This window comes from Petaurus breviceps, unplaced genomic scaffold (genome assembly GCF_028583685.1).
Source record: "Petaurus breviceps papuanus isolate PSGF00001 unplaced genomic scaffold, PetGlider_PUasm1.0 91133, whole genome shotgun sequence".
Classification (NCBI taxonomy): domain Eukaryota; kingdom Metazoa; phylum Chordata; class Mammalia; order Diprotodontia; family Petauridae; genus Petaurus; species Petaurus breviceps.
This window is the reverse complement of record NW_027187419.1, coordinates 13440151-13458578: the sequence shown is the minus strand read 5'-3', so window position 1 is coordinate 13458578 and position 18428 is coordinate 13440151. Positions and strand designations below refer to the sequence as shown.

The 18428-nt window shown below is 36.1% G+C and overlaps 1 protein-coding gene across 1 annotated transcript in view; it reads right to left on the bottom strand.

Annotated features, from left to right (window-relative positions):
* The window catches only part of CWF19L2 (CWF19 like cell cycle control factor 2), a 158895-nt gene that overhangs the window by 110326 nt on the left and 30141 nt on the right, over window positions 1-18428 (bottom strand). The window contains exon 6 of the mRNA XM_069080361.1: window positions 17288-17381. Coding sequence (XP_068936462.1) covers window positions 17288-17381 — 94 coding nt within the window. The remainder of the gene's footprint in view (window positions 1-17287; window positions 17382-18428) is intronic.

The following is an 18428-nucleotide window of genomic DNA, read 5'->3' as shown; positions in this document are numbered from 1 at the left end:
GTCAGGATGACCTAGGATAGAATCCAGATTCAGACACTTAGCACCATACCCAGAAATAACTGGCCGTGTAACCTTGAGCAAGTTACTTAACCCCAACTGCTTTAAAAAATAATAATAAAAATAAAAGAAATATGAATGATGTTTATACATTCTTGGGGTTATCTATTCTTGAGTAGAAATTTTCAATTTGATCCTTTATATACAATTGTGGGAAAAGGCATTTTCTAATACAAAAAAACAAAGGTCTTGACAACAAATGTAATTAAGTTAGCAGTGAATACTGAGGTCTAAAATGGTCAGTGGCAGGCGGCTAGGTGGCACAGTGAATAGAGCACCAGCCCTGGAGTCAGGAGGCCCTGAGTTCAAATCCAGACTCAGATAATTAACTCAAAAACTAGCTGTGTGACCTTGAGCAAGTCACTTAACTCCAACTGCCCTCCAAAAAGCAAAAAAAAAAAAAATGGTCAGTGGTTCAAATTACTGACTGCCTAAATATTAAAGATATTAATATATACTTTTAGCAAACTTGGGGCAGATGGAAGAATTTGAGGAGATAAGTAAACAACCTCTTTATCCTTGACAAACATTAAGAGCTAAGCAAGGTAAGTAGTGCTAGTCTGAGACTTAAAGTATACAAGACAAAGAAAAAAGAGGGAGGGGGAAAGAAAGAAAAACATTAAAGAAAAAGGAGAAAATAAATATATTGAATATGCTGAGGAATATAAGAATGACCTTACCACAGGCAACTAACCTTTAGATCAGAGAATACCTGAGTTAGCAACAGAAAAACCTCTGATCAAGACTAAGTCAAATAATACTAGTTTTCAATTAGTGAAAAGTAACTATCATGTAATATTTAGTAGTTTTATTATTTTAGTACACATAACTTTAATTCCAATTTTTAAGAAAGGATGTCCAACCCACATATACAAAAATGCAGTTCTTCTTGTGGTGGTCAAGAATTAGAATGGGGATTACCATCAATTGGGGAAAGGCTGAACAAGTTGTGGTATATGAATGTGATAGAATACTACTGTTCCATAAGAAATGATGAAAAGTTTCAAAAAATCCTGGACTTACATGAACTGATCCTGAGTGAAGTGAGCAGAACCAGGAGAACATTGTACCCAGTAACAGCAACACTGTGCAATGACTAACTCTGATAGACTTAGCTCTTCTCGGCAATGCAAGGATCTAAAATAACTCCAAAAGACTCTCATGATGGAAAATGCTATCCACATCCAGAAAAAGAACTAAGGGTCTAAATGCAGATCAAAGCATACTTTTTGCTCTTTTTTTGTTTGTCTATTCTTTCTCGTGGTTCCTCCCATAGATTCTAATTCCTCTTTACAACATGACTAATGTGAAAATATGTTTAATATGAATGTATATGTAGCACCTATATCAGACTGCATGCCATACTGGAGAGGGGGTGAAAATTTAGATCTCAAAATCTTATGAAGTGAATGTTGAAAACTAAAAATTAATTAGTTAATTTTTAAAAAAAAGAAAGGATGTTGAAGTAGAAGCCCTCCTGAATTTGCTTTAACAAAAATATAGTTCATGTTAAAATCAGGAACACAATAGAACAGACCATGCCTAAGACATTCAGAGTACTGAGGTGAATTTCAGCCCAGATCCTAATTCTACATTAAGAATTCAGCTGTAATGAGTTATACTGTGCTTATTTACCTCAAAAAAATTAAGCATCTATGGTAACACTGCTTGTCTGAATCTATACTCATTTTAATGGATAAATGTTTTAACTAAATGCTAATTTTCATAATAATACAATATAACAGTCCTAAAGAAAGAGTGGATTAAAGAACAAGTCACAATGAGTCATTTTTCCAGTCCAGTTGTAGCTTAAGAAGACAGAGAGAAAAGTCTACAGACACAGGAACAAGGACCCAGGAGGTGAAGGCAGGGAGTATTTTAGTATCCAGGGACAGAAAGAGGGCCAAGACAAAACATCAGAGCAGGAAACACCAAGACAGAAGAGATTCCAGGGGTTCTCTGAACTGGCGCTAGGTACAGGAACAGGTGCCTTCTATTAGCTCTGTAGTCCATTGCCTAGCTCTGGGTTATGGATCCAGGGTGAAAAAAAAATGATCACAAGAGAATGAGGGCCTGTCCTAGCTGTGGACCAAGTATAAAAATAAGTTCTATTAATGTAGCTATGTGACTTGAAACTCAGGAGCAGAGAGAACAGAAACTCAAGCTCTAGCCTCTACACCAATATCTAAGCCTGCAGTGAAATAACCAGAGCAAGAGACTCACTACAAAGAGAAGTCACGAGTACAGTATGTTCCAGGGAACCAAAGGGATAGGGTTGGCAAGTAACATTTGAACATCATTCTCATTTGAACTAAAGAAGGAAAGAGTACAGATACAAACAAAGTTGGGAGGAAAAATTAATCTTACCCAACAGGGAAGTAGGAGGGAAAGGGACAAGGGAAAAAGGGAGAGGGGAAAAGAACAAGAGGGGACATAGATTAAGGGAGGCAGTAAACAGAAAACAAAACAGACTCTTAAAGAGGGGATGGGGGAAAAAGAAGGAAAAACATAAGTGAATAAGATAGGGAGAAATACACAGTTAGCATTCAAAATTTTGAATGGGATGAACACATACATAAAATAGAAGAGAAAGCAGAATGTATTTGAAAATTGAATTGAATAATATACACTTGAAAAAGAAAGATATACCTAGATGTAAAATAAGAAGATGGAGCAGAATCTATTACGCTTTTGCTGAAGTACAAAAAAGACAATAATAGCTATCATGAACTCATTCAAAGCAAAAACAAAAATATACCTAAATGAAAGAGATAAATAGGGAAACTACATTTTGTTAAAAGGTACTATAGATAATGAATTAATATCAAGACCAAACACATGTGCATCATATGGTATAACATCTAAATTCTTATAGCTAAATATAAATGAGTTAGGGAATGAAATAGTAAAATTCTATTAGTGGGGGACTTCAATTAGTCCCTCCTTGAAATAAACAAGAAAGAAATAAGGGGCGGTTAGGTGGCACAGTGAATAGAGCACTGGCCCTGGAGTCAGGAGGACCTAAATTCAAATCCAGCCTCAGACACTTAACACACACACCAAAAAAAACTAGCCATGTGACCTTGGGCAAGTCACTCAACCCCAATTGCCCTACCTCCCCCCTCCAAAAAGCACAAAAAAAAAAAAAGCAAAGAAAAAAAGAAAGAAAGAAAGAAGTAAAAATTAATGGAATTTTAGAAAATTTGAATTTAACAGACTGGGGAATACAAAACTGGAGCTAAAAGGAGTATACCTATTTCTCAGCTCTGCATGGTATTTTTACAAAAATTGACCATGTATAAGATTTAAAAAAACCATGAAAATATAAAAAATCAGAAATATTAAATACAACTTTTCACAACCAAATGCAATAAAAATCACATCCTATAAAGGGAATTTAAATCACAGATTAAAAATAAATTGGAAACTAAATAACTTGGTCCTGAAGAACAGGTAGGTCAAACAAGTCATAAAAACAATCTCATTAGAAATAATGTTTTCAAACCAAAATTTATGGGATAGAACTAAAGTAATACTTAGGATAAAACATGTCATTTTAACCCAATAAGAAAGAGAAAGGGCATGCAACTGACATGCAACTAAAAAAGAAACTGACAAATTAAAAAACCCCAATTAAAAACCAAATTGTAAATCCTAAAAATCAAAGGAGAGACTGATCAAATGTAAAGTGAAAAAGCAATCGAATTAACATGTAAAACTATAATCTAGTTTTTTGATGGCAAAAACCAACAACAACAATAAAAATAGGTAAGAGAGTATTAGGTGATGTGATTTTTTTTAAAAATAAAGCCAAATTAGAAATATAAAAAATGAAAAAAGGTGAATACACAACCAAAAAAGAAGAAATAAAAGTGATTAGGAGCTATTTTACGCAACTAAGTGCCAATAAAATTGACAATCTAAATGAAATGAGTATTTACAAACATATGAATTGCCCAGACTAACAGTAAAGTACACAGGATAATAAAATAACCCTATCTTAGAGAAAGAAATAAACTCTAGAACCAAATGATAGTAATAGCTAACGTTAATTTAGTGCTTACTATGGGTGAGACAATGTGATAAACAATTATTATTATCTCATTTGATGCTCACAATAATTCTAGCAGGTAGGTTCTATTATTATCCCTGTTTTACAAATGAGGAAACTGAGGCAAACCAAGGCGAAATGACTTGCCCAGGATCACAAAGACATAGTAAGTGTCTGGGGTCATATTTGAACTCAAACCTTCCTGACTCTAGACCTGGCACTCTATCCATTGCACTACTAGCTTTCCCCAAAAAGGTCAAGAATATCACCAGAATCATTGGAAAAAAAGAAAAGTACCTAGATCTAGCCGTATGATATCGCAAACTACACACGAAGCCATAATTATCAAACCAATTTGGTACTAAATAAGAAATTCTTGTTGATCAATGGAACCAATTAAGTAGACAATATATAGAAGTGAATAAGCACAGTAACCAATTTTTTTTATAAACCCACAGACTCCAGCTATTTAGACATAAATGGTGAAAATTATGGAGAATGGAAGAAATTACCTGTAGGATCTATGAAGAAGGAAAGAGTTCATGATGAAATAAAAGATACAGAGGAGGTAAAAGATATATATATATATATACAGGATGTAAAATGGATAAATCATTAAGTAAAATTTAAAAAGTTTTTATGCAAAAACATCCAATGCTGCTAAAATCAGAAGAAAAGCAAGAAACTGGGTGGAAATTTTTGCTGCATGATTTCTCAGATAAAGATCTTAATTCTATGATTAATAGGAAAGTGAGTCAAATGTACAAGAAAAAAAAATTACTCAATGGATAAATGTTCAAAGGATATGAATAAGCTTTCAGAAGAAGAAATCCAAGTTATCAATAGTCTTATGAAAAAAAATGCTACAAAGCATTAATATTTAGAGAAAGACAAATTAAAACAATTTTCAGGCATACCAAACAGTCTTCAGCTTGGCTAAGATAAAAAAAAAAAAAGGAAAATGGAAAATGTTAGAAGGGCTGTGGGAAAATAGGTATGTTAATGGAACTGTGAACTAGTCCAACCATTCCGGAAAGCAATTTGAAAGGGAGAAAATTTGGAATCTAAAATAAAATAGAATTTCTTTAAGTAATTCAATTTTATTTTAGATTTAGATTCCAAATTTTCTCCCTTTTAAATCTTTTTAAGTAGTTAGCTCATTAGAAAATTTTAGTGGCATTGATCAATTACAGAATGGACAATCAACTTGTTACACATGAATGTAATAGGATGTTACTATGATATTGATAATGAAATTATTTTTTTTAATTTGTACATTTCCATTCTTTATTCCTTCAATTTTTTTTCTTTTTAATGTTTTATTAACTTCTGACTTACATCATTCATTTCCGCCAGATTTTGAGTTACAAATTTTTTCCCCGTTTTTCCCCTACCCATTGCCCCAAAATAGCAGTCCCACAGGATATCCCCTTCTTCAATTAGCTCTTTCCCGTATTTTCTCCCATACCCCTTTCGACTTTTCCAGTGGATCTCTATGCCTCAGTGCCTGTATATCTTCTTTCCCAATTACATGTAAGATGGTATTAATAACAGTGTATAAATATCTATATATACATATAAAAATATATATATACATACACACATACATATACATATATACATACACATAAATATATTTGAATATTTGATTTTAAAACTTTCAATTCCAGATTCATTCCCTTCCTTCCTTGTCACCCACCCTTACTGGGAAGGCACGCAGTTCAGTATAAGTTGTACATGTGTGGCTAATGCAAAACAATAACATAGTAGATATATTGTTAAAGACTGACTATATTTCCCTCCCTCCTATCCCACCTCCCACTTGTTCTATTCTCTACTTTGATCCCATCTATTTTCAAAAGTAAGTGCTTTCAACTTCTCTCCCCCCCAGCCTATCCTCCCTTCTATCATCCCCCCTCTCATCCCCTTCCCCCCCTATTCTCCTGGAGGGTGAGATCTCCTATTTAGTGTGTATTTTACTCCCTCCTCAAGCCAAATTCAATGGGAATAAGGTTGACACATCCCCTTTTGCCTTCCTATTCTTCCCCTCCATTGCAACTATTTTCCCTTGCCTCTTCTGTATGAGATAGTTTACCCCATTCTGTCTCTCCCCATCTCCTCTCATTATACTACTCTCACCTCTTAATTTCACCTTCTAAATATCATTCCTTCCTGTTAATTTGGTCCTGTGCCCTCTATCTATGTATACTTGTAGACATATATACACACATTCACATATGTATTCATATGCCCATATTCCCTCATATATAGACAAATATATATATATATGTATATATATATATATATATATATATTTCTAATCCCTTCAACTACTGAGAAAAGTTTCATAAGTTATAATTATTGTTTTTCCATGTAGGAATGTTAATAGTTCAACTTTGATAAGTTCCTTATGATTCCTTTTCCCTGTTTACCTTCTCATGCTTCTCTTGTTTCTTGTATCTGAATGTCAAATTTTCTATTCAACTCTGGCTTTTTCAGAAAGAATGCTTGAAAGTCCTCCCATTGAATGACCATATCTTCCCCTGAAACATGATACTAAGTTTTGCTGGGTAGGTGACTCTTGGTTTTAATCCCAGCTCCTTTGCCCTCCAGAATATCATATTCCAAGCCCTTCGGTCCCTCAGTGTAGAAGCTGCCAGATCCTGGGTTATCCTTATTGTGTTTCCACAATATTCAGATTGTTTCTTCCTGGCTGCTTATAATATTCTCTCCTTAATCTGGGAATTCTGGAACCTGGCTATAATATTCCTAGGAGTTTTCCTTTTGGGGTCTTTTTCAGGAGGTGATAGGTGGATTCTTTCAACCTCTATTTTGCCCTCTGGTACTAAAACATCAGGGCAATTTTTTTTCAGAACTTCCTGGAGGATGATTTCTAGGTTATTACTTTGGTCATGGCTTTCAGGCAGTCCAATAATTTTTAAATTATCTCTCCTGGATCTATTTTCCAGGTCAGTGGTTTTTCCCATGAGATATTTCACATTGCCTTCTATTCTTTCATTTGTTTGGATCTGTTTAACAGCATCTTGATTTCTCATAAAGTCTTTAGCTTCCATTTGCTCCAATCTAATTCTGAAGCAATGATTCTCCTCATTGAACTTTTGAGATTCTTTTTCCATCTGGCAAATTCGGCTTTTTAAGGTATTCTTCTCCTCATTGCCTTTTTGGGCCTCCTTTGCCATTTGAGTCAGTCTGTTTTTTAAGGTATTATTTTCCTCAGTCAGGCTGTTGACTCTCATTTCATAATTTTCTTGCATTGTTCTCATTTCTCTTCCCAATTTTTCCTCCACTTCTTTTATTTGGTTTTCAAAATCTTTCTTAAGGTCCTCTATGGCCTGTAACCAGTTTGTATTTTCCTTTGAAGCTTTTGGTGCAGGAGTTCTGACTTCACTGTTTTCCTCCTGTTCCATGCTTTTCTCCTTTTTGTCCCCAAAATAGGAGTTTGTTGTTGGAATCTTCTGTCTGCTTTGTTTCCTTTGCCTGCTCATTTTGCCACTCAATTACTTGACTTTTGGGCTTTTTGCCACAGTAGGACTCTGCCACCAGACAGGGGAGCTTTCGTCCCAAATGCTGGGGTTTTCTCAGCTGCTGGAGGTATTAGATGGGTGCCCTCTCTGAGGTCTCCACACGCTCTGGCAAGCTGGACACACACACCTAGAACCTCCACCCTAGACTGCAATCCAGATCCAAGCAGGTTAAAGCAAGAGTGATTACCCCTCAGACTGGTGCTTGGTCCCCCTAGACTCTGCAGGCCAGGAGCTGGAGCCGCCACGTGGAGCTGGCTGGCTGTGCCACTGTCTCAGCGCACTTCCACTTACTGGTCCCAAAGTCCAGACTGTACTGACCTCTCACTTTGTCCTTTGTGTCTATGTGTTGATAAATCGGGACGGCTACAGCTGCTGCTGATCTGGAGTCCCTCTGGCCAGAGGCTGGTCAGGCCTGCCCTGGGGCTAAAGTCTCGTCGTGGGGCTGCGCTCAGCTCCCAAAGCGCTGTGCTGGATTCCTGACAGCCTGCCAGGCTGTCCTCTGCAGGAGGTTAGCTTCTCTGTGTCATTTTGTGGGTTCTGCAGCTCCAAAGTTTTTTTAGAGTCCCCTTTTTACATGGATTGGGGAGGGTGGAAGCCGGAGCTGCAGGAAGGTCGTGCTATTACTCCGCCATCTTAGCTCCGCCCCCAATAATGAAATTATTAATATAGAAAAGCATTCCCAGACTTTGATATGAGTTAATACAAACTGAAAAACTGGGGAGAAAATATATATACACAATGACTATAACAATGGAAAGAACAGCAATAAAATCAAAACTGAATACTACAAAATGATAAAAACCAAGTTTGACCCCAAAGATGACATATAAAAAAGCATCTCCTTCCTTCTTTGCAGAAGTTGAGGAACACTACATATAGTATCAGATTATTTAGATGTTTTGATTAGTCTCACTGATCTATTTTTTTTAAATTCTTTGTTATAAAAGTTATAAAGATTAGGAAAGATAAGTGAGGTAAAAACAAAAGTTATCAACAAAATTATGTTTTTTAAGAAATAAGATTAAGATGGAATAAATGGGAAATGGAAAATATAGTTGCTTTAAAATAGAAACCTCATGCTTGCCAAATACAACTTGTTATGATTTTTTTTTAAGAGAAAAGCAGGTCATGACGGTGTAAGAAGAAAAGTTTTCCACTCGAGGCTCCCATGGAGATAATGATGACTGATGATGATGATGATGATGATGATGACAATGACAACAACAATAATGGGCATTTATATAGTGCATTTATATAATGCCTACTATATTCTAGATGGGATAGGTATGTGACTCAGTGGAGAGAGTACCCAGAACTGGATTCAGGAAGACCTGACCTCAAATCTGTTCTCAGAAGTTTTTAGCTGTGTGATCCTGGGCAAGTCATTTAACCTTGTTTGCCTCAGGTTCCTCATCTGCAAAATTAGAGAAGGAAACAGCAAACCACTCTAGTATCTTTGCAAAAAAAAAAAACAACAAATGGGGCCACAAAAAGTTGAATACAATTGAAATGTCTGAACAATAACAAAATATGCCAGTTACTGTGTTAAACTCTATACATACTATCTCATCTGATCCTCACAACCCTGAAAAATAGATGCTATTATTATTATTCTCATTTTGTAAGCTGAGGAAACTGGGGCAAAAAGAGGTTAAGTGACTTGCTTGGTCACACATTTACTAAATATCTGAGGTCAAATTTAAACTCAGGTCTTCCTTATTCCAAGCTCAATGAACATTCTTATCCATTGCACCGCCTAGCTGCCTCTAGAGAGGCCTACTGTCATTAGTTCAATCCATGCTTCACATATGTGAGAAGTATTCATGATAAAGAAGACTGAAAAGAAACTAAAAAAGAAATATAAGCTCTGATCCTCATCAAAACTAATAATCAACTGATTTCAAATTCCAGAAGAAGTAATTTGTCATTTTCACATTTTTAATGAATATTTGAGAGTAAGATGGCTAGCAAAAGGTTTTTAATGTAATCTGCTCATTTGTAATTCAGTTGTTTTCAATCATGTCCAACCCTTTATGATCCCATTTGGAGGTTTTCTCAGCAAAGATAATGTAGTGGTTTGCCATTTCCTTCTCCATTTCATTTTACAGATGAGGAAACTGACGCAAACAAGGTTAAGTGACTTGCCCAGAGTCACATAGTTACTAAATGTCTGAGGCTAGATTTAAACTCAGGAAGATGAAACTTCCTGACTCCAGACCCAGGTGCTCTATCCACTGTACCACCTAATTGCCCAAATTTGCTAACTACAACCCTCTGAATGACAAAGGCATTGTAAGGCTTTAGTGTCACTCACTTTTACTTTAACTTGGTATTTTTGAAAGAAATAGTATTTTATTCAGAAACCCCCCCAAAAAGAACATTTCTTCCACTGCCCTTGTATATTTATATCATGATTACATGTCATGTCATGATCACAAATACCAACTTCTAATTTACCATGGATCTCCTAATATGATGCAAGGTATGTGGAATGAAAAACCTTATCTAAAAATTTAATCAAAAACTCAGAGGTTTCCCAAGGTAGGAACAGAAAGTATTTAGTCAATTCTCGCAAGGAGAATCACCTCCACTAGGACAGACTAGTGGAAGGGGGCCAGTTAGGGAGAAAAAAATCATGGTTATATACCCTAAGGCAGATAACCCCTCCCACTTACCTTGCCCTCACTGGTTGAGAGTTCAGCCTCACAATCCAGCATGGGAATCTACCCAGATACAAGGAACAAGGAAACAATCTTCAACCAATGAAAACCAATGAAAGCATCTAATACCTTATTTGGCAGTAAGTTTCAGTTAGGAAAGTGGAACTTAGGCCTATGTACAGCAGAAGCCCAGCTTGAGTTTAGCGCACTGTCTCCATTTCATGAGAATGCTTTCACTTACTTCACTCATGGTCCTATGAGAACAAGCAGATATGAGGATCCCACAGATTCAGTGCACTACATGCAGATGCGCTTACATCCTGTGTTCCCATGCTTTCACCAGGAGCGCTTCTAGGGCAACAGCTTGTTTTCACAGAAAAATTGAATTGAAAGCCCAGCCTTAAACTCTATGAGGGGTCTTCACCATACCCCACACAAAGGCAACAGAAAAATGGGTAAAATCTACAAATGTAAGTTAATATTATTATTATTATAAATGAAAAGTTATCATTTATAATAGTGAGTGATACCTATGAAACATATAGGGGCACAATGTATACTAAACTTCAAATTCTCTAATAAATTGCTAAGATAAAAAAAAAGAAAGCAAATAACAGAAAACGTAACAAATATTTTCTGGGCAGACAGTGCACTCAAAAAGTTAATAATGTCCCTATAGAAAAATATTATTTGGATTCTCCCTGTTCAAATAAACTACACACGACACTGTCAAAACAGAGAACTTAATTTCCTTGGTCAAATAGAACCACACTGTTGCACAAAAAGTCATTTTTCAAAAAGGAAATTATCACCAAGATAGACTACATATATAAAATTTTTTAAATGTTTTGTATCTATATGCTGGAAAGTAACAGGATCAACATAAGGTTGGCATGTAGGTTTAAAAAGTTATAAAAGGGATATTCTTCCAGTACTAAATACCTAATCCTTATTTTAATATACTTCACAAACCTTTTTATACACTTTAAAAATGTAATTTTTGTTATAAAATTGAAGTACTCAAAAAAGCAGTATATTTATAGGCATGTTCTCCTTCGACTGGTTCAAAATATAAAATCAACCAAGAGGTATTTATTAAGTTCTTTTGGGCACTGAAATTGGTGTTGAGGATACAAAAGACACCAGTGATACAGTCCCTGCCCTCAAAGAACTGACACTCTTACAGAGAAAACAATATGCACATATATAGATATATAAAAAATACATATAAAGAAGGCACAAGATAAAGGTAGGGTGGAGTTAGGGAGGTACTAGTAACCTTCATAAATGACGAATCTATAAAGATTTAACTGCATAAAAAAGACATTTAAAATGCTAATGAATATACTGTTTTTTAAAATTCCCTCTTAGTAACAGTTTATATAACACTACAAAAAGAATCAAAATAATTTAGCAATGTTTTTGTTATCTGTCATAAATGTAAACACAAGGTGATACCACTATAATTCACAGATGGTTCAAATAAAAATGCATACAAATTCTAGCTAAGGTAGACAGTAAACAAATTTACTCTTATCTCCTAGAGCCACTCTCTCTTCTATTCCCAATACCATCACCCTTATATGCAAATCAATATTACCACTTCTCTGGACTATGGTAATACTTCCTAATAAGTCTTTCTGCCTCCACTCTTTTCCTTCTCCAACCAATTCTTCATTCTGATCTCAGAATAATTTTATTTATACATTAATGTTCTTTTCTTTTAAAATCCATTGTCACCTTCTGTTTTAAAGACTTCCCTGACTGCCTCTTCCTCTGTAATGGTAATGGAATTTGAAGATCCCCTTGTACTGGCAAGCTAGTTTCAGGTTAAGTGTTAAGACCCAGAGCTTGTGAATCCCACAGTGGGATGGACTTGCTGACGTGACAAGAGAGGGCTGAACAGGGAGGAGCTGGTGCTGTATATAGGGAAAAGCCCAAGCTGGGAGATAGCAGAAGAACTTCTGGGAGCAGCATTGTGGAGGCAGAGGGAGAGAGAGAGAGAACTGCTGGGAGCCAGAGTAGCTGAGAGAGATACAAAACTGCCAGCCGGAGCTGCCCAGGACTTCTGAGGGCCATCCAGAACTGCCAAGAACTGAGGAAGCCTGACTGTGGTACTGGTACTTTGTCTGGCTTGATGTCACTTTGTCAGATTCGTTTGTTGATAAAGGCTGCAGACCCTGTTGTTGGGTCTAGGTTGATTTCACAGGCAGAAAGTGAATCGATGAGGATACCTGCAATGTGAATGGATATTACTGTGGTTTTGTTGAGCTTTGTCTTCCCAGGAACAGAAACTGTGGGAAGGGGAACCAAGGAAGCGGAGCATCTGCCTCGGGTCAAGATGAAAAGACCCCTCGTTGTGACCTAGAGGTGGATGGCCTTTGTACTTTGTGATTGACTAAATGAATGTACTTTAAGAAGGAAGACTTTTTGATAGAAGAGACTGAAGAGATTAAAATAGTGTGACATAGGGGTAGACTTTGTGACTGACTAAATGAATGCACCTTGTTTAAAAGAGAACTTGAACCTTTGTACTTTGTGACTGAATTGAGGACTTACTAAATGACTGTGTTACTAAATAAATGTAATTTGTTTAAAACTATGTGACCACTCTGATGAAAACTACGTGGCCATTTTAGTGTTGAGTCGTGACATGGTGAATGCTATATTTTGATTTTCTGTGAATGTTTTGCCTTAATTTGTTACTGAATAAACGGAGAGTTCACTATGCTTGTAATCAGAATCTCGAAGGTTGTTCACAGCAGCAATCCTCTGGGAAGCTGCTCATGCTTGGCGTTACACCCCCATCCCCAGAACTATGTCTCCTCTCATTATTCTTCAACTTATGTCTTTTTCATGTATTACTGTGTGTGAAGGCTATATAAATATACGTATTCTCTAACATCAATCAAGCAACAAGCATTCATTATGTCTACTACATGCCCAGAACTGTCCTATATGAGATGGATAAAAAGACAAAAATGAAAGAGTCCTTAGTCTCAAGAAGCTTACCTATCAGGAAAGATATCTACATATAGAAATATATAGAGAATAAATAAATTAGTTTAAGGAAAGAGAACACTAGCAACTGGAGTGGCAGTCCCAGCTTCATGTAAAAGGAACATCTGAGTAGAGTCTTACAAGGTAAGGAAGGTGGGTAACAGTCAGTGTAACATCCCACAGTCAAGAGAGAGGATGCCGTATATGAGAAATATCAACAAGGCCCATGTGACTAGACTGTAAAGTGTCACAAGTGTAGCACTGCATAATGACGCTGGAAGACTAAACTGAAGCCAGGTTATAAATGGCTTTAAAGTCAAATTAAGTTTACAGTTTATCTTAGAAACAATAGGGTTCACTGGAGTTTACTGAGAAATGGAGGAACATGGCCAGACCTGGATTTGGTAAAATCACTTGGGCAAATGTGTGGAAGATTAGAGTTGGAAGAGACAATGTAAGGTATTTACCATACTGTAAGTGGTGGTAACATGAATAGTTAGAAGATAGATACAAGAGATATTGTGAAGGTAAAAACAGTAATATTTGGTAACTGATTAGAAATGTGGGGTAAAGAAGAATCAGAACAAAAGCGAAAAACCATGAAAAAGAACCAAAAAAGAAAAAAGTGAAAATAATATGCTTTGATCTGCATTCAAATTTCACAGTTCTTTTTCTGGATGAAATTTGAATGCAGATCAAAGCATATTATTTTCACTTTTATTTTTGGTTCTTTCTCATGGTTTTTCCCTTTTGTTCTGATTCTTCTTTCACAACATGAATAAGGTAGAAATACTCTTAACATGATTGTACATGCATAACCTATATTAGATTGCTTGCTGTCTTGGAGAGGGAAGTGGGAAGGGAGGGAGGGAGAGAAATTTGAAACTCAAAATTTTCAAAAAATGAATGTTGAAAACTATCTTTACATGTAATTGAGCAAAAAACACTATTACAAAAGAGACAGTAAATTACTAGTCTGCCACCTTGACCTGAGGACAGCCTTGTGAACTTTAAGTCTGATAATTTAGACTTCTCACTTAGAGTCCTCACAGCATCCCAGTAATAGGAATGATTGGTGCAAATTTCTACATGGGTAACCAAAGAAAAACTAAACCCATTGAGGAAAAGCAGTTTCAGGACTCTTCAGGAAACCCAGCATAAAATCATGCCATGCTTAAGGAGAACTTCATGAATAGCCACATGAGGAGAAAAAAACTTCCAGCAACCGGAGGCTGTAATTATGTCCTTGCTTCATGTGTTTTCCAAGCTTGAGCTCTCCCTCCCTAGTCTTCGTGTGACTGATGAAAGGGTATGTCACGGACTTTGGGGTAGGTGTAGAGAGTGGAACATGTACTGCACCAATTGTTTCTTACTATATTTAGTAGATACCCTTAACTAAAGATTATTTAAGTATGCTGGCTAATTAATACCAATTGATAATCAGTTGGGAATCACAATGGTGGGGGCTCATGAACTACAGAACCAGAAAAACATCTCGTACTTCCTTAGGGTCCCTAGAACCCTGAAGAGAGAATTAGCAACCACACTTTGGAAGCCCAGTGTGCCATTTTGAATGAAGGTTAAACTATTTCTAGATCATGCCCTAAATTCTCTAAAAAGGATACAGTAAATTACTTTTGGGAAGGCTCTCAGCATGAACCAAGCCTAACCTTTAAGAAATTTCCCCTTTTCCACAGTAGGGGTATGATAAACCAGAGGGTCAGAGGAGATCCTTCCTGCCTTCTTTGGAACAGGTCTGTTCAGGATCAAACTTGTTCTATGTGAGACAAGGGTAGTATTCTCTTAATGGGAATGATTAGGCCTGGGATCTTTATACCATTTTTTAGTCTTTGTTACAAGTTATGGTTCATTGGGTAGGGAAGGAATATATTCTGACATGAAGATGATATAAAAACAAATTATATCAATAAAAAATATCTAATCAATTTTTACAACTTGAAAAAAAAAAGAAATGTGGGGTAAACAATGGAGTATAACGCCAAGTCTGTGAACATGAGTGATTGGAAATAAATGAAATCTGGAAGACAGGAGGGTTTGGATGAAAAGATAAATTCTGTTTTAAACATGTTCAGTCTCAGATGTCAATGAGACATCTGATCTAAAGATTCAGTAGGCATTTGGTAATGTGGAATAGATGCTCAAGAGTGAGACTAGTCTGAGAAGAGAAGGTTGGAGGATGATCTATATAGATCTGTTACTCTGTCAAAACCTGAGGGCCTAACGTGCTACTACACCACGTAGCTGTAGTCATCTATGACTACAAATAGGCTAAATATACTATGGATAAATTATATGGTGAATCTAACATATACCAGGATATAAAACAATACAAATATTTGGACCTAAAGTATTCTTTTATTCTCATGTGGACTATTATTTTCTTTGACTTCAGTATGACCCTGAACACAGAAACCTGTAAAGCTATATCTATCAATGGGTGTTTGGTTTTTTGTTTGTTTGCTTGCTTGTTTCTTTGGGGTTTTTTTTTGGGGGGTGGGTGTTAATCTGCAATGATGACTCAGTTTTTCCAAATCCTAACTTTATACTAGGTGCCAGCATATAACTGGCATACATGATGATTAAACCTATCGTTGGCTATTGTCCTTCGTTCTCAAAGAGGACCAAAATGGCATCACTATGCTAGAGTTGAGTCACAGTGTCCGACTGTGGCTTATCAGACTAATCTGAGCTCAGAATGCTCTACCACAGGTCAGGCACAAACAGTCCATGTGAACATTTGAGGTAGATTCTCTAAATCTGTTCATCCTGGATTTCCTTTGAGCTATTTCAATTCTGCTTTGTTCACAGAGCAAAGTTTTTGAGAGAGACCTTGAGAGTGTCCTTGTATTGCTTCTTATGACCACCATGTGAACACTTGCCCTATGTGAGTTCTCCATAAAATAGTCTTTTTGGCAAGCATATGTTTTACATTCAAACAACGTGGCCAGTCCATTGGAGCTGTGCTCTCTTAAGCAAAGTTTAAATGTTTGGCAATTTAGTTCAAGTAAGGACCTCATTATCTGGTACCTTATCCTGCTAGGTAATATTCAGAATCTTCCTAAGACAATTCAAAAGGAAGCAATTCAGTTTCCTGACATGGTGCTGGTATACTGTCCAGGTTTCAAAGGTATGCAACAATGAAGTCAGCACAAAGGCTCTGTAGACCTATAGTTTGGTAATCAATCTAATATCTCTTCTTTCCCACACTTTCCTTAGGAGCCTCCCAATCACTGATCTAGCTCTGGCAGTAAATGCATCAACCTCATTATCAATATGTACACCCCTGAAAATACAGTGAAATTATCTCCACAGCATTCAAAACTTCTCCATTTGCTGTAATGCATGATTCCACATATGGATGTTGTGGTAATGGCTGATGCCTGCGTTTTCCTGGTATTAATTGATAAGCCAAAATTAACACAAGCAGCAGAGAATTAATCCATACTTTGTTGCATCTCAGCTTCAGAGGCTGCATGGAGCGCACAATCATCTGCAAACAGAAAATCATGCACAAACACTCCCTCCACTTTGGTCTTGGCCTGTAGCCTTTTCAAGCTGAAAAATTTACCATCAGTGTGGTCTTGATGCCATGTTCATCCTTAAACCCATAGGGAAATAATTAAACCCCAACCAAATCAAAAGTTCCATAAGATCATAGGCCCTATCTAATCTAAACTTTGTAAGTCTTAGAGCATTAGTTTAGTACTTTGAGCACAACAATCACTTCATAAATGTTAAATTGATTTGAAAATGAAGAAATAAATGAAACTAATTTGCAATGTGATACAGGTTACAAGCTCAATATTTACAGTCAATGGATAAACCTGAAATTAACTTTTCCCAAATCTTAAATTGGGGTTTCTATTCTGCATAACGTATCTACTATTTTAAAAACAAACTCAGATTATTTTAAGAGGAATAAAAAGGAACCTAAAATAAATTCACTTTTTTACCTTTAGCAACTGATGATGGATTAGCATCTTCTGGTGGCAGACCTGTTCCACCATCTTTCCAATAAGGGTTCAGCTCCCTTTCAGAAAGTCTAGACTACAACAAAACATTTTTAAGAATCAGAATTCAAAAAGTACACAGAATGCTTATGTATGTTATAAATAATTTGATCCATAACGACCAAACTAATCATGACACAAATTATTATCTTGGGGTTTTGTTGAAGATTGCTGCTTTCCTTCCCAAAAGTTACATTTAAGTAAGGATACCTTTCAAAATGCTAACAATTCTAAAAAATATTAAGCAGTTGCCATAAATTCCCATTCCACAAAAGTTTGCCATTCACATAAGAATTACCTTTATAAAGATAAATTACATAGTCATTGTAATTTGAATTCTAGTCACTACAAAACTAAGGAGCTTGGGAAAATCATTTAACTTCTGTTGTTGTTCATTTCAGCTGTGTCAGACTCTTCATGACCCTATTTTTGGGGTCAAGTAAAGGTACTAAAGTGGTTCGTCATTTTCTTCTCCCAATCATTTTATAGATGAGGAAACTAATATAGCAATGCTAAGTGATTTCTCTAGGGTCACACAGTTAGCAAATGTTTGAGGCCAGATTTAAACTCAGGTCTTCCTGACTCCAGGCCCAGCGTTCTATCGACTGCTCCTTAATTTCTGTATGCCTTATTAACTAAATTAGATTAGAAAATCTTACAGGTTTCTTTTAGTTTTATATTTCTATGATTTTTTAGTAAATATATGCTACAGATTGATAATGTACTGTAATAATTTCATGGTTTTCCAAAAAACAAAATGCTAAATGTTTTCCCTGATATTTTTGTTCTAGCAAAATGACTTTCATATTTATGTTTTACATGAAAAGAAATCCTAATACATTTTAAGTGTGCATTAAAGAATCAGACACATAAGTATTAGTTCTACTTCACTAGCTAGAAAGATTTAAACAGGGGTGGCTAGGTGGTGCAGTGAATAGAGCACCAGCCCTGGAGTCAGAAGAACCTGAGTTCAATTCCGGTCTCAGACACTTAACACATAAACTAGCCCTGTTACCTTGGGCAAGTCACTTAACCCCAATTGCCCTACCTTCCCCCTCCAAAGATTAAAAAAATTTTTTTTTTT